The 26,196-nt window shown below is 44.3% G+C and overlaps 1 protein-coding gene across 2 annotated transcripts in view; it reads right to left on the bottom strand.

Annotated features, from left to right (window-relative positions):
- Positions 1-26,196, bottom strand: part of MRTFB (myocardin related transcription factor B) — a 90,411-nt gene that overhangs the window by 39,871 nt on the left and 24,344 nt on the right. Inside the window, exons 1-3 of one of the 2 annotated variants that reach the window (XM_036492800.2) lie at positions 18,148-18,441; positions 1,829-1,894; positions 712-767 (exon numbers count right to left, since the gene is read on the bottom strand). In XM_036492800.2, the coding sequence (XP_036348693.2) occupies positions 712-767; positions 1,829-1,894; positions 18,148-18,268 (243 nt within the window). In that variant the 5' untranslated portion in view covers positions 18,269-18,441. Of the gene's footprint in view, positions 1-711; positions 768-1,828; positions 1,895-18,147; positions 18,442-26,196 lie in introns of those variants that run through there. The other variant, XM_012927508.2, reaches the window with a different exon arrangement.

Below are 26,196 nucleotides of genomic sequence, written 5' to 3'. Positions count from 1 at the left end.
TACCTGGGAGAACCAGATGGAGTTCCTGGCTTGTGGCTGGTTTAGCTGTTGTGGGCATTTGGAGAGTGAACCAGCAAATGGGACATCCCTCCCTCCCTGTCTTTCAAAGAAACAAACAAATAAATCTTAAAATCCTTAACATCTATTTCATGAATTGACAAGTGTAATAATATTTTCTGATTTAGGATTGCATTAAACTTTTAAAACAATATGATTTTGGGTCAGTGTTGTGGTAATGAAGCTGTTGCCTGAAGTGCCAAGCATCCCTTATATGTACTGGTTTGAGTCCTGGCTGCTCCGCTTCCAATCCACTTCCCTGCTGATGCACCTGAGAAGCAGTCCAAGTGTTTGGGCACCTGAATCTAGGTGGGAGACCAGGATGAAGCTCCTGGTTTCAACCTGTCTCAGTCCTGGCCTTTGCAGCCATTGGGGGAGTCAGCCAATTGATGGAAGACTTTCTCTTTCTCTCTCTCTGTGGCATGTCTCTGCCTGTCTGTACTCTTTCAAATAAACAAATATCTAAAACACAAAAAAATACTTGAAAGTCATGCATTGTTTGCAAACCTCCAAGATCAACCCCAGAATACAAACCCTATGTGCCTTGTTTTCTGAAAACAGATGCTATTTTCTCTGTTATTTAAAAGTAAAATGGATACTTATACTTTAGCATAAAGGAGAAAAGTAGAACCTAATTCAAGTGAAATGCCTTACTCTGGCTCGTTCCAAGCTTTTTATCTGTTCATGGAATGCCGCTGGGCTCTTCAAAGCTGTAGGGAGAAAATAAATAATTTCCACAGTATAAACAGAGGAGTTCATACTTTAATCCAACACTACAGTATGTCACAGTGACAATTCTGTGAATTCACTTCTGCAAATCCATTACTTACTAGTCCCCTCAAGAGATTAGCTAATGTTAAAACCTTAAATGCTACAAAATTAAAATTATGTATTTCACACACATCAGAAAACACCAAGTGGACACTATAGAGTTGTGTACACAAGGGCAACACAGTAGCAGGCTAGTTCTGATCACTGTTAAGGCAAGTTCCCACTGCCCAAGGTACTGTCTTATGCGTCCTTGGTAGGCCTTGCTCTTTCTGCCATGGAAGCCACTGGAAGGAACCCAAATGTCCTCATAGTGACCTAACCTTGAGCACTAACTTACTCAGGGATGACTACAACATCCAAATAATCCCAATGGCTTAAATAAAAGAACCATACTTCCATTCTAAAATACAAAACCACCAAAGTTAGTGATTAGTGCACTCAAGAAGATAATATAGACAAATATTCTAAAATTAATCATCTGTCAACAATATCCCTTGAATATTCTGCGTATATTTAGAAAATATCTGTACTAGGACCAGAAAGATTTTGTTAATTACAGATAAAGTATTTATCAGTCCTGTAAATAACTGATACATACTCATACAGATTACGGCATCAAAAACTTGAATTAAATAAGATTAAAGTTTTGACTTTTCACCTGCTACTTACAAGTAAATATCAGAATCACTAATAAAGTAATAATTCAATTATTTGTAAACTAAAACACATGCTAGATTTTGAAGAACAGATGCTAGCCTAATTACAATGCTTTATGAATACTCTTTGTATAATATAAAAATTTAAGCCTATTTTTAAATCCACATCTTGTTTTTAACATGCATTCTAAATTATTTGCTTAGCCTGACCAAACTGATGCCTGGTTCTTCTTAATGAATCCACTAGGAGGAGTAAACTCCAGGACAGGTAAGAGGACGCAGCTGACAGCACTGTGGGGTACCGGTCCTTGGACATGCCCGCCCGCCCGCCCCAGCACACTTACGTGGCATGATGCCCTGGTCCACGAGCTGCTCTCTTGTCCTCCTCTGCTGTAGCCTTAGCTGGAGCACTGTCAACAGAAAGCAGCACACTGGAGTTTAGTGGCAACTAGGGGACCAACTTTCATGATCCCGGAAGGTATAAAATGAAGCTTTAGTAAACTTCTGTTTCAGAACTGAGCAAGGATACCAACTTGTGAAAACAACACAATCTCATGATTCTGCCTGTTTGGTGGATTCTAAAGATTATTCAGATTAAACCTCAATTTGATGACTAAAGCTAGGCATTTCTTAAACACACTCACAGAATCTGAAATTCAATAAACCTCTGCGCAATTATTGAAGCTAATCCCATCCTACAAGTTCCAGGAAAGCCACAGATCAACAACTACCTTAATAAACACTGTAAATTATTAGATGGCAAAAAGACATATGTCACAGAATGTGGACATCTAGTCTGCCAAATTTAACCAAATTATTTTTTTCCCTAGATTTCTCAAGCCGATTCATTTCATAGCATCTACAAGCATATGCCTGCATCTAGAAAATGAGCCTATTTCAAAAGGGAGGAACATAGAAAGTGAATTTGAAAAATCCTTTTCTTGGCTTGCCTAATTTTTAACTTTGTTTCTACTTTGGTTTTTGTTTCAAAGTACAGATGGAAACTAAGGTTCAAGTGACTAAGGTGAAGGCTCACAAATAGTTTAGAAACAAAAACGACCTCCCATGTTTCTTCATGCGGGCACAGAGGCAGTTGTTCCCCTCTGAGGATGAGGAGCAGAACCTGCAGCGCTGCCATGCCTTGTGTCTGACAGGGTCCGTGGTAAGCACAGGCCAGGGCACAGTGTTAGACACACACAGGTCTAAGTCACAAAACGGCTTTTAAAGTCATGTGTTGTCATCAGCAGATATGAATGCTATTGCTTATAGGATACCAAAACAATGGCTTTAGGTTTTTGTTTGGGGGGAGGTCATAGGATCAGAAAGCTTCACTGATGATCTGTATAGAACCAAAGCAAATGACATAATGGTCCTGTTACAAAAAGCCACATGACAATTGAACAAATTGAAAAACGTGCACTTTTCTGACATGAGGATGCTCTGAGATCCTTTGCATCAACTGGACTCTAACACAGTGCTCTTTCCCCTGTGACTTCCAGGTGACTGAGGACAGCAGGTTCTCACTGGTCTTCACTGGGAACAAAATAACCCAGGAGTGATCTGTGGATCCAACAGCACCCACATGCTTGCACACACCAGCACTCTCCTGGGAATGAAGTTAGTGCTGTCTACATTTAAGATGGTCATACTCAAGTGGCAGAATGCCAGGAAAAGGAACTCAGAGCAGAAACTGTCCTGCTCAAAGCTTGACACTCCTGGAACGTGATGTTCTGCGGTTGCTAGTTTTCTTCAAGGGATCCAAAAAAAAAAAAAAAAAAAAGAAGTAAAAGCAAAGGTAATGAAAATATCAACAATCTTGGCTTTTTGTTTAAAATATACCAAATCAAACCAAAAGCAGTACCACACATACTTGTGAGACATATGCACCAAACACATTATGGGGGTGAATGACACCTTTGAATGAGATATGTGTTTGTAACAACCTGATTTGCAAAGCACACACTAATGATAGCAGCTCATTACGCTTGCAAACATCTCCTGATTGCATGTTGGTCATTTCAGGCCCTTTCCCCAGTTCAGCAGATGAATCCCTTATGACCAGAAATCACACTTTCAGGCCAATCTGCAAAGTCACCTGCTGCAACAAAGGAACAGAATGTCACTCTGATCTGTTTCTAGTGCCACTGCGATTTTCCACTCTTCTTAAACCAACTCGAGGTTAAACAAGTGAATTCTACCGGGACACTGTGTACCTGGAGTTAGCCTCCACTCCCACAGGTGAAGGGCTCCATCACACCAGCCACCAGTCAGATGCCAGTTACCAATATGGGCTGCCCACGCTAGCAAGCCGGCAGATCCCCATAAAGTCCTCCTCAGGTTCAGAAATTCACTACCATGGCTTCACCGGACTCAGGAAAGCACTACTGCTGCTTTATTATAAAGGACACAATTCAGAAATAGCCAAATGGAAGAGGTGCAGTGGGCAAGTTGTGGAGCATCCATGCCCTTCCAGGAGTCACCCTCCTTCTGACCAGGCCTTGGTCTGTTGGGTGATCGACTTCCAGCTGCCACTCGTCTCATGAGCAGATAAAAAGTGCTGCTAAATTCCTGGAAATTCCAAGGATTTAGAAAGAAACTGTTGCATCAGGAACTAAAGACTAAGAAGAAATAACAGAACATGCTCCTGTCACCCAACTGCTTGGGGAAGTGGGTGGAGAACTGGAAAGGGCTCCTGGGGCCTAACTTCACACAGGGCCAGCTCCACCCATGTTGTCATTTGGGGAATGAACCAGTAGAAGGAAGAGCCGTTTCTCCCTCTCTGTGTAACTCTGCCTTTCAACAAAAAACATATTTTAAAAAAGAAACTGTATTCTTGGGACTGGTGTGGTGGCCTATCAGCTAAAGCCCTCGCCTTGAACGTGCTGGGATCCCATATGGGCGCTGGTTCTAATCCCAGCAGCTCTACTTCCCATCCAGCTCCTTGCTTGTGGCCTGGGAAAGCAGTTGAAGATGGCCCAAAAGCCTTGGGACCCTGCACCCGCGTGGGAGACCTAGAGGAAGTTCCTGGCTCCTGGCTTGGGATGGGTGCAGCACCGGTTGTTGCGGTCACTTGGGGAGTGAACCATTGGATGGAAGATCTTCCTCTCTGTCTCTCCTCCTCTCTGTATATCTGCCTTTCCAATAAAAATAAATGAATCTTAAAAAAAAGAAATTATATTCTTTGCACCACAAATAAAAGTTTATGTGCCAAGAAAGTATCCTCTTTTAGTTTCTTTCCTTGGCTTCTAAAATGGCCAAACATGCTTCCAGATCAAAATTTATAATCAGTTTTCAGTGTAAAAACTTTAAAATACAATAACTTCTACATAATACTTATATTCCAAATACTCCAATCCAAAATTGTCAGCTACTTTTCAAAGATGGTGTATCTATTCTCTTCTATGTAACAAAATTTGAAATGTTTCTTTAATGATATAATTAAAGTGCTATTGATCCTACCGAAAAAATAAAACACACCCACAATTGTGCAGCTTTTTAATACAAGACAGCAGTTTAGCATGAGGTGAATAAGCCAAAACAAAGCACAGCTTTGGCTCAGGAAGTCAGCAAGGTGACACCTGAGGACTGTATGTCACGCAGACTGGGCAGAAGCGATAGTTTCTGGGAAACAGAATGGCAGGCAGCCACGGTCTTGGACATTCTTTATAAATAGCCAGATTCCAGTTATGAGGAGCCACGATGAGCGGACTGAGGAGAGAGGACCTTGTGTATTCCTTCATTACAGGATGGACAGAATAAACTGCACAACCATGAGGGATAAGAAAAAAAGATAACAGAAACGCAAAACTTGAGCAGTCACGTGGCCAGGTGAATCTAAGGAGAAAACAATGATGGAGATCGCAGAATACTCTACAATTTATGTGTGTTGGCCAGACCAAAGCACAGACCCCGCTTTCAGTTATTTGCCAAACATAGCTGCAAGTATTAGAATGAATGGCTGGACTTTGGCAGACACTTGCTGTGTACTGTTTAGCTAGCACTAAATCAGGGCCTGATCCCACAGAAACAGGCAACAGAAAAGCCAGCACCCTCCTGTATCTCTTGTCTTTGGATACAGGAGGGATTGACTAGCTTCTATTCAATCTTTGTTCTACCCAGTGGCAGTTTAGCGGCCAGAGTTAGAACTGTATTTGTTGAAGCAGGTGAGGACGAACCACATTTTAAAAAAAATTTACATTGAAAAGGCATAACACTGGTGAATTGTTACTTCTCCTTAAAAATCAGTGGTGGTGGGTGCTATTACTGTCATGGCCATGCTTACTGCACACACTCAGTAAAGACAACCACTTTCCTTTCCCTAAATATAGGACCATAAGGACAGAGACTCACGGACTGACCTCTGTGAACAGTTTATTTTGCAGGCAAAGGGGAATAGGTTCCACCCTGGGGTTTCCTTCTGATCCTGGAACTCAGAAAGAGACACTGCCTGCCCCACTAACGCAATGATTTAAGAAGGCATGTTTCACATTCTTCTTCTGTCTTTAAAGTGAAATGTACAAGCACAAGGTATACTTTGATTATATATTTGGAGGTTACTTTTCTAATGATTTAAAACTGATGGGGTCATTTTGCCATCCCAATGGTTGCACCAACTACAGTTACAAGATGAGACTTTCCTACTGTTGTGTGTTTCTCTAGGACACATAGCATCATGCTTGAAGAAACACTGATCACCTCCTTTTCTCTAAGGGCATGAAATGGTGCAATATTATAAAATCAGTAAGCAGCAAGGTATTGTAAGACATCCAAAGCACTAGCGAGAGGGATCGAGTAGCACTTTTGAAAGATAGTAGTCAGAAACTCAGGTCAGTTTTGTCCTCTAACTCGTACATTTATTTATAAATTTGTTAAAATTTTTCTGATGTTCCAGGATAGAAACCTGGAGCATAGGGCTTAACACTTTCCTCAACTCCAACTCAATCCTGTGTGTTTATAGATTGGAACTTGAGTTTGAAGGGGAAAGAGTTGGCTTTCTGGGTTTCAAGCTTAGGTGCCTGGCTAGATGACTGATGATTGAATTTGAAGTGGAGATGGTACAAAAACCACTTGCTCTATGAGCCCAGATTTCCGTCAGGTACATCTTGGCAGGAAATTGGGATTTAGTAGTGCTCTCAGGCAGAGACTACACAGAGGGCAAAAAAAGCCCAGCACTGAGAGGCCAGGATTCTCAAAGCCAACAATTAAAAGGTCATGTCAAGTCACAGCAAAGAAGGGAGCAATGCAAAGGAACCAGGAGACCGTGTGCAGAGGAGCTTCCGGACGGAGGCATGCGAGCCACTAGGCAAGTGCTGTCTTAGCACGCAGAAGAGCAGCTTCCGCTTCGGCAGGTTGAAGACTGAAGGTTAAGGAGTAAAGGAGAGGGTGAAGGCAGACAGTGGCAACATGCTTTCCAGGCAGTGCTCAGCAGGGCAGGAGGGAGACTGGGGCCAACACTTGGGCATGTTTATAACAGACCAAGAGGCAGAGAAGGTGAAGAGAGGGAGAGAAGGAAGGAAGGAGCGGGAGCGAATGAACAAGATCAGAGGCAGCAGCTTCTTAGGCCGTTTAAAGCAGGTTCTGTCCATCCTCCAGCACAGCACCGGGCAGCGAGCAGTGGAGCCTGCTGCAGCGAGCTCCGTAGCGTTGGTCTGGGAGGTCCTGGCTGTGCCCAGATAAATGGTTTGGGTTTCCTCAGAGAACAGAAAGGGGGATGAAGGGAAAGTCGGTGTTAAAGCCAAAGAAATTGGAAACATCATTGCAGACTGACAAGAAAAAGGGGGAAGAGAAATGTGGCAATTACTGAAACTTCTGAAGGGCTGCACTCCACAAAGGCCTTGGGGCCAGAGAAGTCAGTCAAGAAACTTCTGGGCCAATCATTCACTGGCTCTACATGACATTAGTTTTATTAGGGAAAAAGACTAAGATACAAAATTAGAGCATTCGGTAGTTCTTTCTAAAGCTCCTCCCTCAAATTTCAGTCACCAGGAACTGCAGCCAATCAACCCATTCCTAGATGACAAGAGGAGGACTGAAAACAGGCACACATGTGTCCCTGGCAGCAGTATTCACACAGCCAGAAGACAGCAGCTGCTCAGCTGTCAGATCAGTGCGGGACCGTAACACAAGGGAATATTACTAAGTCACAAAAAGGCATTACTTGTTGACCTTTATTTACAACACGGAGGACCCAGAAAAACATCATGCTACGTCAAACAGGCCAGACCCAAAAGGCCTGAGCAGGAAGGACGAGGGGTCACTGATGATCTGCTACATCACCTTCTGGGGTGATGGAAACGCTCTGGAACTAGAAAAAGGCAGTGGCTGTACAATACCGTGAATATACAAAGTGCCACAGAATTTAGCACTTTAAATGGTTCATCTTATGCAATACAAATTTTACTTCGATAATCAAAAAGACAACACAGTAGAATTTAAGAAATTAATTCAAGAAATTAATTTCTTTACAATCAAATTTCAGCTTTTTTTTTCACCCCCCAGCTGGTTTCATCATCAAATTCCACCAACAGTTAATAGTGACTTGATCTTTTAATTGTCGGGCAAGTAGTTAACAGCTACATCACCCTGAAATCTAGGTGTTTTCTGGCTTCCTTTTCCTCCAGTATATTCCATCCTTACATTTTTTTTAGCATCTTCCGTAACGCTTAGCAAATACAGAAGTTTTAATAAACACACTTCAGTTAATTTTACATGGTATAGAGTTAAAATCAAGTTATTATTTTCTAAAAGAGAATACTACGTCTGCAATTAAACAATTGGGGCCAGCAATGTGGCACAGGAGGGTGAGCCAGGGATGTGGCCCCAGTTTAAGTCCCAGTTGCTCCGCTCCCTGCTCATGTGCCAGGAACTTGGGCCGCCTGGGTCAGCACAGCCATGTGGGAGACCCAGACCAAGTTCTAGGCTCCGGGCTTTGGCCTGGCCTTCCAGCCATTTGGAGAGTGAAACCAAGCAACCAAAAAAGTAGAACAGATTTCCTCTTAAAAACAAAATACATTACAAATAATTATCATAGGACAAAATCAACACTGTTTGACCTCATGGTATGAATTTGGAATTTGGTATTCTGAACTGATGTTAAGGTTGGGCACTGAAAGCAAACTGTGACAAAAATCACTTAAATATCTTACATGTGAGAAAAAGTAGCAATCAAAGACCACAGAGTTTCAGTTACGTTTTCAAAATAAGGTGACTGTGCAAGCAATTAAAAAAATAAATAATAAAAAATAACACAGAAGGCAAAGAGGCCAAAAATGAAACAGCAGTTATCTGGGATGAGCAGCGCTACCTGCCCGAGCGGCTGCAGCCTGAGTACTCCCACCTCCCTCCGGCCTCAGACGCTGCACACACCAAGCAACACGTTCATCAGGAACTTCCACATTCGACTACTTCATGGCTAAGAAAGGAGCAGCAACGAACTAATTTTTTAAAAACCTGTGCAAAATTAGTGCTTGTAGAAAAGTTGGGCCGTAGGCTAAGCTGGAAACACCATCTCTCATACCAGTGTAAGAATGCCCAACGTGTCCTTCATAAGCACATCAGCGCACAATTTTAAACCCCTGGCCTTTGGTCATGAGGGGGGTCCACAATCTAGAAGTCAGCTTGCCCCCGCCACTAGAAACTGAGGGGCTAAAATGAGTCAAACCAAATCACCAAGGGGACTGTCAGTATGCCAGGCAAGCACTCCGGACTTCCTGCACTAATATGCAAGGTGGGGTCAGGAAGACAATGCTTTCGACACTCAGCCTTGGAAATTTACAGGAGCTCTGATAACTCTGTACTTGGCTGTGGCTTCTGTTGCTATGGAAACAGAGTGCTAAAAACAGAGCATGTTTCTTTAAACTGATCATACCTTCACACAAATTCCCTTCTCCTCTGTCAAAAGTTGGAATGAATTTAGAGTGCATCTCTCATACTACAACAACAGGAAGCCAAATCAGAGGCTTGTACAGAGTGGCAGAGACAAGCCTGGTCTGTGGTGGACAGACATATGGGCACACACACACTTAACAAAGTCTCCTGTGGATAATCAGCAGTGGCAACAAAGTACACAATGGGCCAAGTCAAAGCATAACAAAGGTAAGCGGCCTTCGGGGCAGAGTGCTCTCCATCCTGCCTGGGGAGCTGCGACGCAGAGGTTACAACAATGTCCCAGCACTTCTTCCAACCATTTCTGATCTGCAAGACTATGTTGGGTCTCCCCAGAACTTCCACATTTTTTTTTTACCTATGTGATTCTAAAAGAAGTTATTTATTTTTCACTTTGGGGGAAACGTTTTATAGCCCACCATGACAGAGTGTTCCTCTATGGGAAAATTCTGTTTTCCCAATACGGAGGGATCAGTAAACATACATTGCATGTAAGCTTCTGACACTTAGTATAAATTTCTGCAGTGGGTTCTCTGAATACAGTTAGAAGTATTGTTTACCTCCATTTTTTCCCCACAATAGTAAGCACATGCTCTCCTGGGTCACTTGATCCAGGCTTAATAACTTACATTTTCTACCCATTTTGTGGATTCAGAAATGGGGCACACATATTTGTACATACACTTGTACACACACCTTCTTGTGCAACTTGCCTACTGCAATAGGTAACACAGAACTGTCACAATTAGTATCACAGCAACTGTGTATGGTGATGCAGTCAGTACCGTACCAGTTAGCCCTAAATATTTATCCTGCTGTACAGAGCATCAAATTGTAGTACAATGCCGTGTTTTCTAAACGTGCAGTGTTTAGACTCTAAGGTGGACACTCCCCTGGTTTTACCCTTTGAATTCAATACCCAAAATACGGGGTGACTCCAGCACGCCAGAGCCCATAGCTCCAGTGACTCTCTGGATGAGAACTGCATTCGCATTCGCTGACCATCAGGGACGGAACGCTCAGACTGCTCTGGGAAGTGGCAGGCAGTTCCCACTGCAGTCCTGCACCTGTGCTTTGCATGGTAGTTCTGATGTACCCTACCGTTCTTCCTTGAGGCGATGCTCAGCCAACCATGGCAGCCCAGGCAGGACACCCTGAATAAGCTCTCAGAAGTGCAAGCCCTGGGCTGCTGGCTGTGGGCACAAGACTCAGCCTCTCCACAGGGGAAGCGAAAAACCACATGAAAGGCATGCATGGATCAGCCTGTCAGGCTCTGTCGCAAGGGCGCTCAGGTGGACAGGCAAGGTGGCAGGAGAGGTGTGGTGATGGAGAAAACTGTGAGGTGAAGGTGAGTGTGGACATGCCGTGGAGACACAGGCAGAGCTTCTACCATGCGCATCTGGATCTGATACCAGGCACACTGGAAACCTGAAGGTGGGAGTGGTGGCCCAGCTGAGGAAGACTGCAGGACTCCCTGAGCTCAGCGGAGGGCGAGGGGGGGGACCCGGGACTGGTGGTATGGTCTCTGCAGGTGCAGATCCCTGTGGGGACTGCAGGAGCCTGCCCCAGGGTGCTGGCTGGGCTGGCATGGAGCTGCAGATGGATGGAGTATTTCTGAGACACACTGACACTGTGTGACAGGGAAGAGGTCAAGGAAGCTGGCAGGGACTGATCTGGCTGAGATGCTGGGTGCAGGCGTGGGGAAGATGGAGGTGTCTTTGACTAAGATGGGAGATGGGAGACCCTGGAAGACAGTGCAGGCGGCAAGGAGGTGGAGCAGGGGTTCTGGGTCTGCTACGCTCGCTCACTTCGATGAAAGCACGCACAGTTCCGCTAGCGGCACGCGCGCGAGTGCGTGTTTAGGCTGGGTGAGACTACAGCAGCTACAGAATGCAGTATGCTGCTCTGGGGAAGCACTCACACTTCAGCTAAATAAAATTCCTTCCACTAAACATTTAATTACATAATTTCACTTCCAAAGTAGCAGGCATCCATTTAAAAATATATTCTCTCTGGGAAGAGGAATCTTATCTTTTCCATCTATACCCTACTTGAATTTATTGTAAGGGCTGTATCTTTTCAAATTAACATTTTAAAAGCACAAATTTTGTGCTAATTCACTTACACAACACTTCCAATTAGGAGAAGGTTGTCAGAAAACAAAGAAAAATCCTTAAAAAATATAAAACCAGACATTGTGAAATCCACGCACTTTGCAACCCTATTTGAATTGCCTGCTTGGTATGGTTTCCCTCACCACGGCTCAGCAGATTTCGGCTTGCATCACCGGGAGAATCGGAGCTCCATCAAAGCACTCCACCACTTCGTTGCCTACACAAAGACTCCTTGCTGCAGCAAACCAGAGAAGGAGGAGCTGCTGGGCTGGCCGCTGAGAGGAAGCAGACACCGCATCACAACTGTAGCTACCGCACAGGAGTCAGGTCATTCTCTGCAGATCAGGCCGGCTTGCTACATTCAGCAACACCCGTAGCACCCCAGCATTAGGGTACAGCTGAGCTGCTAACTTATCGCTGAATTATAAATTATATCTGAATAGTGCCTTCAGGAAGGCAGGAGCGGTGGGGTTGGCTGCATGGCATTTTAAGCAACTACCTGTGACACCAGTCTGACTGCTCCACTTCCCATTCAGTTCCCCATTGACGTGCTTGAGAAAGCAGTGGAAAACGGCCCAAGTACTTGGGTTTCTGTACTTATGGGGGAGACAAAGTGCCTGGCCCAGTGCTGGCTGTTGTGGCCATCTGGGGACTGAATCAACGGATAGACAATCTCTGCCTCTCCCTTGCTCACTCTCTAACTTTTTCAAATGAATGCAACTTTTAAGAAAGTGCAGGAGGAGCACTCTTGAGTACTTACTGCATGCTAATATGTCTAGCAGACGCAGGACACTGGCAGTGAAGGACAGAAAAAGACAAAGAACAATTGTATCTTCAAGAACCACCGTGTTCCCACAGTGAGGACAGACAAGCCCTGGAGTGAAAAACAGGTGTACAGTTGGCAACACCTAAGGGGATGCAATAAAAAGGTATGGATGATGTCACCGGGCATGCACAGGAGGGAGAGCACTTTTCTCAGCTGACAGCTGTGAGTGGTTTCCTTCAGAAATGGCACTGAGATGTTGAGGCTCCAGGCCTCAGCTGGGGTGAAGGGAGGAGAGTGCAGAGCAGTGTGTTCTGTGACAATGCAGTGTTGCCAGGCCTACGTGGTGACCAGAGAGCTGAAATGGGATTAATGTGGCCATGTTGCAAATCTTTTAGGAATTCTATTTCATGTGAATGACTTTAAGCATAAACAGCCTTATGCGGCTGATGGACAGTGCAGGCATGAGATAACTTCCATCATTTAAGTATGTGCTGGCACTGTGGGACAGGTATTTTTTTATTTAGCTTCTTACATTATTCAGAATATCTCAAATGTTTTCTTCCTAAGTAAATCTACTATAGATAGGTTCTAACACACTGTTTCCCTGGCAACCTACCTTAACTCTCACACACTTCATGTTAGCTGCTATTACTCTGCTGTGGCTGAAGTGGGAGTGTGGCCCTACCACATCTCCACGGCTGCCACCACAGCACTAAGAGGCCAAACCCCTGGGTCACTTCCTGGAGGGGAGCTGCCTCAGACAGCCCGCAGCTCACACTGGGCTGGCATGTCTTTAAAAAGAAATTCCCTTTGCATGCTTAAAACATTATGTGTTGGTCAGGGGTGGACCAGGCTGAAACGGTTCACGTCGTCCACTGGCAAACCCAGGCGCCAGAACGGGGTGTGGGTCGGGCCGGGTTTGGTCGCAACAAAAACCAGTGCACAAGACGGAAAGCCAAGGTGAGGTTACCTGTACTGGATTTGAATGCAGCACCCAACCAGCACACGTGAGAACCAGGAAGAGAGAGGGCAGAGCCAGCGGGGGGACAGCTACTCCCACTAGATAGCATGGGCAGGGATGGGGACAGACCAGACTAAGGAAGTGGTGGCTTCCCCCCTCTTGGGTCACTACTTCCATGGGAGGACATCAGAACTAGGACGAGGGCTGGGGTGGCTAGATGGAGAGGCACTTAGCAACATCCGTGAGGGCTAGATAGTTGAGTAGGTTAGAAGGAACTAAGCTTTAATACCCATTGATAGATATAGAAGCCAAATGGGATGCGGGATAGATTGGACTAGTCAGCTATGCACATTGGCAGGCCAGGGTGGGAGGCGGGGCTCGAGGGGGTTATTGTGGGTCGCCCCCACTGGGCTACAGCTCCCACTAGTTGATAAAAGGGCCGAGTACGTGCTGGACAGAACCAGGCTGGACTACAACACCCATTGGTTCCAGTGCAAGTCAGGACTGAGAGCAGAACCAACCCAGCAATTGCAATCACCAGCTGATCGTGGAGATGGACTGTGCCGAGCCCTGTGCTTACTAGAACATACGGGAATCTGGTCTGGGAATACCTCAAAGTTTCTTTGCAGATCTCCCCAACCGAACTGCTGGACTCAGAACCCTAGCCAAGAAAAGACAGAGGACAGAACAAGTCAATCAACCACCTCAGCCATATGTTGGGCAGCGAAATACTGGGCGGATGAAGACTCTATGATGGACTATAACAATCAATGGATTCTTCAATGACATCATCGAGCTGGGAGTGGCGAGAGTGGCAGCAATTCACAACTGGAGAACTATTACAACCACTTGGGCAGGTATCTCAGAGCATGCACCAAATCCGGGACTTTGGGCGGGTGGGAAACTGGGTGGGGCTTCTCCCTTAATATCCCCCTTTACCTCAGATACATGAAGGAAACAATATGGACATAAAAAGCTTACCCACATCCCTATAGCCCCTAAACCTTTACACCGTAATTAACTATGTAAAGATTGTTAACAATAAAAAAAAAAAACAACATTATGTGTTGGGGATTCAGTAACAGCAATTTTATTGAAAATAATTAACACAAATTTATTTTTCTCTCTGTGGTATTTGATTTTCACTATTAGAGATTTTTAAAAAGAACACTGGGAACAGTGCCTTGGCATATGGGTAAAAGCTGCCAGCTGCAACGCTGGCATCCCACACGGTGCACCCATTTGTGTCCCAGTTGCTCCTCTTTCAATTCAGCACTCTGGTAATGGCCTGGGAAAGCAGTGGAAGATGGCCCAAGCACCTGGACCCCTGCAGCCACGACGGAGACCAGGAAGAAGCTTCTGGCCTCAGTCGGACCCAGTCCCAGCCATAGTGGCCATCTGGGTAATAAATCACTGCACAGAAGATCTGCTTCTCTCTATATATAATTCCGTCTTTCAGATAAATAAATAAATCTTTAAATAAATAACAGTGAACATCATTTAATCCTCTTTAACTCCATCTGCTTGCCATTTTGCCCTTGATAAATATGAGACGCAGTCAGCTAGTAGCACTGGTTTTATGATTCATTTATCTCTATAATGACTCCTATTAAACACTTACCTGAATTAAATCACCCTAATTCATTTTACTTTTTCCTGAAAATTTGTAATTACCAATTCTTCAGCTGCCAAGTCAGAGTGGTTTATAATATCCTTTTTAGCTATAGTTGCAGATATTAAATTAAATCTCCTGTGTGCTGGGCTAAGAGAAAATGAAGCCTTGCGTAGACAAGTTAAAAGTTGAGCTTCCCAATGGCTGCTTTGATAAAAGAAACTAACTTGAAGGAGAATTCTGTTTTGAGTTTCTCAGGAGGATTCCATCATATATTTGCTATTCTGAGAGCAAGAAATAATTAAATTATCTCACATAGCACATTGGCTGACATTTACCAAAAAGTTTATCTAAGCATTAACAAAATTGGGAGGTGATCTACTTTATGACCCAGACAGTTCCCTGCAATGTGACAACAGCTATTCAGAGGAGATCTGCATTTAGAACTTTTCAAGTTTTACAAGGCACTACTTAATTTTTTTTGTTTGTTTTTATATGACACAAATTCCTTAATCCTACAGTTACTTGCTTACAAAGTCTGTTCTTTCTCCGTAATGTTTTCAGCCAATGGTCCACACCAACATCACAGGAATTCTGAAATCCCCAACACAAGCAGGAAAGTCAGCAAGGGAGAGTCCCAATGTCTTAGCGCAAACACACGTCAGGAGCACCAGACCATACCTGTGTCTGCGACCGACTGGGATCAAACGGACCAGAGTTCATCCCTCCTTCACTACCGAGAAATACATCATTTTGACATTACAAAAGAAAATTCCAAAGGCTTCATTTTCAAACCAGATTCAACTTTGCCAAGAATGAGTAAAAACCAAAATAGAATATTTTTAATAAGTTGTCCTAATACATGAAGCAGAAATATTAGGCATTAATAATATTTATATATGAAGGTGCTTTAAAAGTAATGGTAACATGGAAGTAAATGATAAGCTTATTTTCTGCTATAAATTTGAAATCCATGGGTAGTTTTCTTACAATATGCCTTTTCATGAATTTTTGAAGACCCTGCTTAAGACCGTTTTAGGACCCAGGCTTGAATTCTTTTGTAGTGACTTAAACCTATCTTTTAATTCTGCTTTTCATTAACTTTCTGAAGTACTTTTGCAGTTGCGTTTTTTGACAAAACAGCAATAAATCTAATGAAACACTATGACATTTTAGGTTGATAAATGAAAGGTGCTGCCACCGCATGGATTAATACACCGACGGGATGACTCAATACCTAAAGCTGATGAAATTCACCATCTGCTGACCGCCACCACAGAAGCTGGCCACTGTCAAACTATTTTCACAATATTCCAAATTTTAAAAAGTGTTCTATGTATTTCTGCGTTTTCCCCGTGCTGATAAGATCCAGATGGGATGCTTTCAGTGTCATCTGCTTGGAGGTAGCAGATCACCCTTCCTGTTTCACAATTAACCCAATGGGTTGCAGAAAATAAGTAGCAAGCATGAGATATAAAGCAAAATCAAGTGCATGGCAACTGAGACGACGAGAACTTTACTGTTCAATCATTTCTGCTGGGAGGATGTGAAACCTTAAAATCCTCTCCCTGACTCTTTAAAACTTTGAATTTACACAACAAAGCACATAGGTCACTATTCTATTTTGTGAATAGACACAGGATCTCCAGTTCTACACAGAAGGAAACATTAACAAAGGACTGACACTCTGGATAGGTGTCGTTTCCTCCCATTGTGCAGATGAGGAGAGGGAGTGCTGAGGCCGCCTGGCCCACCCGGGCCTCCAGAGCCCCGCCAGCTGCAGTCACAGTGCACACCTCTGCTTCTGTGACATCCGCACACATCTACAGCACAGCCACAACTCACCAGCAAAAGGACCTACGCTCTCACTCTTGCTTTGCTGGCCCCGTTCATATGCTTAATTCCTGTCTTTATATATTCAAACCTTGCTTTCCATGTTCCTTAAACATATTCTGATGCCGTGTGATCTTTTCATCTCTCCTGATCCATTTTCCTCTGCTTCATCAGGTATCCAAGCAGTACCAAAAACTGCTTTAAATGCATGATATTAACAGGAGTTAGCATTTGACATATGATAAATGGATAAACGTTAGACTTTTCCTTCAACTACAGTCTCCAGAACTGTGCTCTAAGAACTCAGCGGGCCAGCTGGTCAGAGGAACCCAGAGGAAGGCAGGCTGTGTACAAGCCCAGGCAATCCTATTGTCCGGCTCCTAGCAACAGTTACCAATACCCCACTGGGTGTCATTTGTTTTGATCTAGGTGGTTTTTTCTATTCATACCCAAAAGTAGCTCAACTCCAGCAAACCCCACTATTGTTTCTTCTAATCTTTTAAATTTGTAACAATCTCTTACCACATTATCATATTCTAAACATCTGAGAGAGAAGAAGCTTAAGGTGCTGCTTAGGGAATTAATCCTACATACATTTTCAGATGATCAAGAACCTGTGAGGGGGAGTGAGTGGATGACCGCAGGAGCTCAGAGCAGGGAAAGGAAAACGTGTTACTGCGGCTATTTGCTCTTTTGCCTTCGAAAGAGATCTAGAAGACCATTTCTCATATTCAACAGGCCTTGGAAGAGATGACCCTCACGACTCACATTTGGGAAAACCTTGTTCTCTGTAGACTCTGAATATTTCAAAGCACGGCCCTAGAGCTGCAGCTACTACAGGAAGACTAGCGCCACAAGTAAGTGAGCGGGGGCAGGAGGCAGCGCCATCCAGCCGCCGGCAGCACCGTGCGGAGGTCAGCCAGGTGCCTGTGCCGCTGGCACTAACAGTACTGACAGTATCCTTATGCTTCACTTGCTCAAAAAAAGTGTCATTTTTAAAATGTAAAAAGATGCAATAAGCATTCTAACAAACTAGCCCATCACTTTAGGCTTAAATTAAGGGCTTGCTATCTTCCTGGTTAAACAGGATGATTTGAAAAAAATCAATTTTCCTGGAATTATGTGCTTGCACATGCAAAAAAACCAGTGTTCTAATACTGAAAAGGAAATGGCCTCTCCAAAGGGAGTGGGGATGCAAATAAAAAAAGTTTGAGAAAACATACAAAATAAATTTAGATAGATTTTACCAGAATGTGGAAAGGCGTAAGTCCCTTTACCATTTTAATTATGCAACATCCCCCCCCAAGTTGTGTCACGTACTGAATCTTTAGTAACAGCTACAGAGAACCACACAAGCTCTCAGGCGAAGAAGGTGCAGCCGAGGAGTGGACGGGGGAACGCAGACACAGAACGGTAAGCCCACAGACAGCGCTCAGCCTGGCTGACAGGCAAAGGAAGTTGGCAGTTGGCCTTTAGTCCACAGACACACTGACCTTCCTTGAGACTTTTCTGGTTGCTTCCCTCAAGGCATTCCTTTTCTTTTAACGGCTCGAAGTCCCCAGCGGTTAGGATCTCTGGGAAGCCCTGCTGCTGCTTCTTGGAGCTATCGATCATGGTGAAAGCCTTGCGGACACAGGCGGCATCAAGCAGGAAAAGCGCTGGCCGAGCAGAGGCAGAGCTCCAGGCAGCCCGCTCCGTGGCTCCTGGGCAGCTCCTCACAGCACCCCTGCCACCTGGCAATCACGTCTGCCAGCTGCTGGAGGCCGCCATCAGCCTTCCTCCCCAGCCTGACCTGCAGACACACTCCTGCTGCTGGAAGCCCTGGACTCTTCCCACACGGGGAGGCAGGGCCTCGGAGGCACGATTCTCAAATCCCTCCCCTTTTCCCAGCCATCCCCCTCTTCCCCTTGCCGCTGCAGCTTCCCCCGCACGCGCGAGCGGCGGCTTCTTCCATCTGCAGTTTGATGGTCCGAATCATCTGACAAGCACTGAGTCAAGCAGTTAAAAATAAATCCTCTAGTTGTTAAAAGAGAAGTCTCGGCTGATACCTAAGGAGACAAATTGCTGCCTGTGGTCCCTCTCGGGAGCTCTATAAACACAGCCCCAGGCTGTGGAAATACTTTCTTTCCGTCAGCCAAGCACCACCATTCCTCATTAAGTTCCCCAGCTAAACAGACGCTGTCCAGGGCATCTGACTCAAGCAGAGGCACTGCACTTAATAAACATGCCTGCAGCACATCTGGAGGAAGACACGGGCATCGCCTCCAGAGTTACCATGCAGGGTGCTTCTCCCTGCATGGGGCTCTCCCTGGTGCAGCCCACACACTCTGCAACAGGAGACACACTATGAAACTGCAGCCCTCTCCAGCAATTCAGACCACAGCAGCAGTTTTCCTTTGTTGCCACTAGTGGGCCAATAGTCAACTTCATCATGATTTTTTAAAAGGCAAGTCTCTGCCCTTTTAGTAACGGCAGAGCCTCTACTTCAGGACAAGCAGGCCAGCCCAAGTTTCATTTCACAGGAGCCCTGAACAACAGGCACCTCTCCTTCAGGTCGCACGATGTGCTGTTCAACCTGCAGGCTTGGTAACTCCAGGAAAAGGTGGAGGCAGCCCGTTTCCTAAGGCACCAAACGCATCTGTAGCCCCAGCAATCCAATTTTTAAAAATGGTTGAAAGCTGCTTCTTTGCAAAGAGTCGCTCTAACTCCCGCCATGGCAGTTTGAGCAGTCAGCTGCAGACTCCGTTTCCAGGGCACACGCACTGATCCCTGGTTTGTAACCACCATCCAGCAGGGTAATGGGACTGTACGAGTTCCAAGCACACACATCGTACGACTGAGTCAGTGAATCAGAGCAGAAGAATGAGCACCAGGAAAATTTCTGGTGGCAGAATTCTAGATAAGTCCTAGCTCAACAACAGAGCACCATTAATCTGACCCACGTCAACTGGGAGGAGGCATATTTTCTCGACAGAAGAAAGCATGCTGATTCACTTTAATTGTGCACCCAACAAGACCCTCTTTTGAGATAAAGAAAGGCTCACGTGTTCCCAGCCAGAAGCAGCTCTGTAGTTCTCCCCAACCACACTGATGGGCCTGGTTCAGAGGCCAGCGCGCTCTCTCTTCCCCAGTGTCTCTGGAGGACACTATTACACAACACTTGACATGCTTCTTGTCAACTGAAAGCCCTGTTAAAGCAACTTAAGCTCATCCTGGGTCGCCCAAACCTCTGCACAGCAGCCCCCAGCTTATCACGCCCAAATCCCCTCAGCCCTTCTGCGGCATCTCTGAGCCTGCTGCCTGCACTTTGAAAGGAATCCTGGAAGTTGAGGGCACTCCGTAAGTCAGATCATTCAATACAGTTTACTTCCTTAATTCCCCCAAATCCTTGTTACCCTGATGATTTGCACATTACATTTACACACCTTGACCAGTTACAGAGCTTGTTAGAGGCAGATCTGGCAGGAGAACAAGCTACCCAGGGAAAGAGCAAGAATTCAAAACCTGAAGGTCAGTTTTTACTTCCTTCGGAAAGTGTATCACCTTTGACCTCATCATAAAATTAAAACATCTTAATTTAAACTGTTGTAAGTTGGAACCATCTGCATCAACATTTAATATTAACACACTGTCAGAGAGGATTTTATCTACCTGTTTATATTAACAAAGACTCATATTTCCTCTTTTATTCAATGGGCTAATAATGTGTTACAATTGTTATTTATTCTGATGTTCAAATCACCTCAGATTTGGGACTCCCAGTCTCTTTTCATGGCCCTATCAATCCGCCGGTACTCTGTCTGTGGCACAAGCCATTACGGGCTCATCTTGCACCTGCCCACTCCAGGCACCAAAGTGTGACTGCTGGACATGCTAACACAGAGCATCACTGTTCCCACCTTCTCCTGTAGTCAGAGCCGCAGGAGATACCCGTGAACTTACATGTGTACACACACTCTGACATCTCTGAGTATTAGCAAATGGAAATATATAACTATAGTCAAACATACTGCATTAAAAAATCCTTATGGAAATCAGGAGTGCTTCCTGATGCTTCCAATCCTGCCCCAGTGACACCAGCTCACTCTCACTTCCCTCTTCTACATTTGCAGCTCCCTCTCCTAGCATGAGAAGCTGGTCTCCCATAATCCGCTACCCATTTCACAGCCACCTTGCACACCCCACCATGCCATCACTTCAGTCCAAGCTGTACAGAGGCTTCCTCTGCCTGCACAGCCACCCCTTCCACAGGGCAGCTGTCTGGCTGAGCCCCACATCTCTTTAGATTTAATCAGAGACAGAGACTGTAAGAGAAACCCACTGTTGTCACACGCTGCTTTCCAGCAGGTCCCCCTTTGCTCCCTACCCTATGTGCTGTATCACTGTCATCTGGCTCACTGTCAAATGTCTCGTCAGAAGTGACATTTAACTTCAAATGATGTGATTAAGTTACTTGCGCTGTAAATCTGCTTCCCAGTGTTTATGTGTCTCTACACCCAAAAGATAAAGAATGGACAGTAAATCAAGTTGATGTCCCCACAACCCCAAACACAGATATTTAATGAGCGTGAGAAAACTTTACAAGCCAAGAAATGCTTCAGGGAGCCAGAGCATGAGCAAATACGGCTCAAGGGACCTACAGACAAACTCAGCAGGGAGAACATAAGCCTAGAAGCCCACTGGCCAAAAGATTCTTCACTGAGACGCTGCTGTACTTCAGTAAAGAAAAACCAGAGAGTAGTTACAATAGGGCACTATTTCAATTATGCAAAGATGTAAAAGTAATGCATCATATATGAACAAATGCTAATAAGCTACTCAGCACTGAGATGTGCATCTCTTATAATTCTCAACAAGGAGATGCAGAGAAGATCTGGTCAGTGGTCACATCTCACTGTTTTGTAACAGTTCCTTCACACAGCAAACCCCTATCTACAGTTCCAAATCCACAGGGGCTGGGTGAAGCTAGGAGAAAAATGGCAGGACAGGTTACACCTAAAGCTTTTCTCTAAGGGCACCCTATTTTTTTTTTTTAAAGCAGAATATGTGTTTGGTCTGTATTCTTCTCATTTTTTCACGTAATAAATACCACTATAGAATATCACATGACTATAGATCAATTTCTAAGGGGAAATGGTGAAATGAGATTTTTTTCCTGTTAAAAAGAAATAGCATTGTCTGTGAAGGCAGAGAGTATCCCTCAGAATGTCTTCATTTTATTCACACACACACATATGTACAGAAAAAAGTCCTTCATTGCATCATTTAAAAAATATATACTGAAAACTAGGTCCAATCATGGCGGAGGGATATCTGGAGATTTCTCAGAAGTCTGAAAATAGACCAACCATAAGTTGAAGCCATTTCACTCTTGGGAATATACCCAAAGGAGATCCAATCGGCACATGAAAGATATGTCTGTACCACATTTATAACAGCTCAGTTCACAAGTGCAGCAGCTCCGAGGTCCAGCAGGTGATAAGAATACAGAAAATGTGGTGTGCAGATATGTATCCAGCCACAGTAAGGATGAAATCCTATGCTTTGCAACAAAATGGAACTGGAGACCTTTATATTTAGGGAAACGAGCCAGACTCAAAAAGGCAAAAATCACGTTTCTCTGACTGGCTGTAGCTAGTATGTAGAGTACCAAAACAAAACAAAGTTTTTAAAAGCTTATCCTAAATTTCAGATTTAATTCCAAGAATATAGTACTTCCTTTCTTTTCTCTTTCCTCTTTTTTCATTTTTCACAATATACTTCCAGTTTACTTTTTAGTCACAGAATCAATCAATGCTCGTCTAAACAACGAGCTTTACAAGCCGGGGCAGACAGACTGCAGCTCTGCAGGCTCTAGACAAGCGTTCTAGACATCAACCAGATCACCGATTCCTAAATGACAAGTTAGCGCATCTTCTAAAGCTCTTGGGCATCTATTGCTCCTCAATGGCTACTTATGTCTTTTTATTTAGTTTTTTTTTTTAGATGCTGTGGTTCAGGTATTTCAAGTCTTTCTGCTAGTGAATACAAATCTTTATCAAAAGCATTGTACTAATTCATGTGATTTTTAAAGATATTGGGAAAAACTCATTATTAAATGGAGGAGTGGGGCTGTCACTGTGGCACAGCCAGATAAGCATTTGTCTGCAGCGCTGGCACTGGTTTGAGTCCTGGGTTAAGAAATACAAGAATCACTAGGACTAAGAACTCAGAATTTGAACACTTTATTTTAATGCTATGTTAACATTTTACTGATATAAAGGAATTACTAAAAAAAGAAAAACAACCCACTTAGGGCCAGCGTTGCAGCACATCATGTTAAGCCACTATCAGCTCTGCCAGCATCCCACAAGGGCACTGGTTTGTGCTGCTCCTCTTCTCACCCTCCTTCCTGCTAAACAGTACAGGATGGGTCTCTGCCTTCCACGTGCAAGGCCTGGATGAAACTCCTGACTCCTACCTTGCCCAGTGCTGTTGCTGCGGCCATCTAAGGAGTGAACCAGTATATGGAAGATCGCTCTCTTCCACTAACTCCGAATTTCAAATAAATCTTTTCAAACAAACAACGACAAAAACCCCATGAACTCACTGGGAGTCAGTGTGCATTTACGATGGACGCTCTGTATGCTAGGGACCACCCGAGGTGGAGTGCACAGTCTTATCACCTGAGGAATAGGGTCCAGTGCTTTAACAAAGACACTTCTGATCACCATGTACTTTTCTTAGACAGTTCCACAAGCCTTTGTTTCTCTAAGGGCCTGTGACTAAGGGAAAGCTTTAAACATTTCTAATCTGTAGACCAGCATGTGCTTCTACTGTGCACGACACGTGTAGCATGTCGGCTTGGTAAGCACAGAGAGTCACTAGTCAGGCTCGTGCAGCACGGGTACTTATGTACAGTTTCTAAACTCTGTATTTCCATGACTATTGCACACTGGACTGTAACAGGTCCTAGTGCATGGAACACACTTCGAATAACACTGTTTTCTACACAGAAGTTGAACAGTCCTCTGCTCCCCAGGTTACTAGCTGATACCCTAACCTACATTTCTCTTCCTTTGCTTCCTCTAAGAACAGTTCCAATTACCTTCAAATCTTGAAACCTCCTTTCCTGTTTCCTTCCCCAAGTAACTGGTGATGGTCAAGCAGTCAGCCAAAGTAGAACAAGCACTAGGGCACAAAGCTCAGAGTACAACGGAGTCTTCAGTGTTTATGAATTCTTTATAGAAATTAAAAAAAAACTTTTTATTTTGTAAACATGGTGGGGTAAGGGGAGGAATCTCATCAATTGTCTAGATGGCAACTTTATTATCAAGTGTTGCCAAATAGTAATAATGAAGAAATACAGGGAGCTGACACTGTGATGACAATGTACTCAAGCCCAGAGCAGGCAAAGCAATACTTATCCTGTAGTGATGTCAACAGAGCAGGGAGAAAGGAATTGTCACGGCATGTGGCCGTACAGACTCTGTGCTGGAGCAGGTGCCAAGCAGCAATCACATTCATGCAAACATGCTTCATGTCCCAGTTAATACTGATTTGTATTTTTATAGGCATTGCACATTCCTGCAACTAAAATGCTGCTTCTACTTTAAAAAAAAAAAAAAAAGATCTTATTTTTATTGGAAAAGCAATCAGATTTGCAGAGAGAAGAGGAAAGATAAAGATCTTCCATCTGCTGGTTCATTCCCCAACTGGCACAACAGCCCGAGTTGAGCTGATCCGAAGCCAGAAGTCAGGAGTTTTTCCTGGGTCTCCTGAGTGGGTACAGGGTCTGAAGGTTTTGGGCCGTCCTCGACTGCTTTCCCAGGCCACAGGCAGGGAGCCTAAAGGGAAGTGGAGCAGCCAGGACAGCAACCGGCACCCATGTGGGATCCTAGCACATGCAAGGTGAGTATTTAACCACTAGACTCCCACACTGGGCTCACCACTTGTGCTTCTTAGTGTACAGGTACTACAAGTACTACTAACTACAATGAGTTTACGGCTGTACATAATTAAGGCAACTTTTCACTAGTAAAAATGAAATCCTCTACTAACCATTTCTAAAAGGTCTGTCTCTACTTGTGTTTGTGAAGCATGACTTCACTGTGTAACTCCAATGGAAAGAGGGGGTACCTCCAACTACCAGTGGGCTCCAAAGGATTATCTTAAGGCAGGATTAAGTATTTGTCTCCTCTAACTGGGTAAAGAATCCATCTGGGGGTGGGGGTTCACAACAAAGGTAGAAGTAACAAGGGCATGTAGCTCAAGAGATGAGGGAGTGAAGGAGACTGTCCAAATCCAACAACAGCACACCAGGCCCTTAGGTGAGCTCTGCAAGGTTTCCTTGCTCTAGCTTCAGTTACTTGCACCACACTACCATTCTCTCATCTATTCTCAGCAAGTAATGTGGTGGCCCCTAGGCTTGCTAACAGTATTGGGGTCCTCAGATACAACCTGTATTCCATCCTCCGACTCCCACCTTTAAGGAACAAGTGATCTTTGGTAGGTGTGCTAGTGGCAGTCCAGGTGCTCTGTTAAGGACTCGAGGTCTTCCCACCTACTTAAAAATCTGTGCTTGATCACCTACACCCCTGCAACGGGATCCTGGGCACCTACCAATATATTTGCATTTCTCCTATACATCTCTTTCGTAATTTAAGATTTTGACTGCCCATTCTATACCTTCTCCATTAATAATCTTATTATCTGCATTAGTATCAGCTATAACTCTCAGTGCTCATCACTGCACACAGACATACACACACACACCCCTATCTCTGGGTCATAAACTTTTTGTATTCTAAACAGCAGTTTGGTTTCCAGACGAGTTTTCCTTCTAGAGTTAAGATACTTTTTGATATTCAGATATACCACTTAGACATGTGCAATTTGGTAAGACAGATTGTGCTTGACTTTAACAGGAAAACAACGATCAGAAAAAATATATAAAAAAATAAAACCACAGAACTTCAACAAGTAATGGGTTAGCATGTATGTCAAAGTTGGTGTAGTTGCAAATAATGTACTTTAAAGCCATTCTGGGGACACAACAACTGCTCAGTTAACACTGCGTCCATGAATAAACATGTCACTGACTTGAGCAGGACGGCGGGCCTCTTCCCACCTGCTTCATTTTGCCCATATTCCTTAGTTGGGCAAGCAAGCCATCACCACTTGCAGCTCACCTTCCTGAGCAGCATGGTTAACTGCCAACTTGTCTTCTAGTACACTCTGAGTTGTGCTTGTCTTTACTCAATTTCTTCTGCCTGGAGTTGACTGCTCGCTCTCTGCCCATAGAAATGGTACTCAAATGATCTTCAAGAATGAGTTCCAATAGCTACCTGTTTCAGAGTCAGGCCTTTCTCCTCTGTACTCCTAACCCTAAGGACACCTGCCACCAGAGGACTTAGCCTTCTGTACCGCAATCACATGCAAGATGATGAGGTTATGGGCTAACACGTTACAGTTACGGGTAAGATTTTAAGTGTTTTGCATGTTTCCTCAGTTTACTCCACCTTTTACTATTTCCATTTTACAATAAGGACCACAGAAGTTAA

Source organism: Ochotona princeps, chromosome 24 (assembly GCF_030435755.1).
Source record: "Ochotona princeps isolate mOchPri1 chromosome 24, mOchPri1.hap1, whole genome shotgun sequence".
Lineage (NCBI taxonomy): Eukaryota > Metazoa > Chordata > Mammalia > Lagomorpha > Ochotonidae > Ochotona > Ochotona princeps.
Note: the sequence above shows the minus strand (reverse complement) of the source record. Positions and strands in the feature narration are given on the sequence as shown.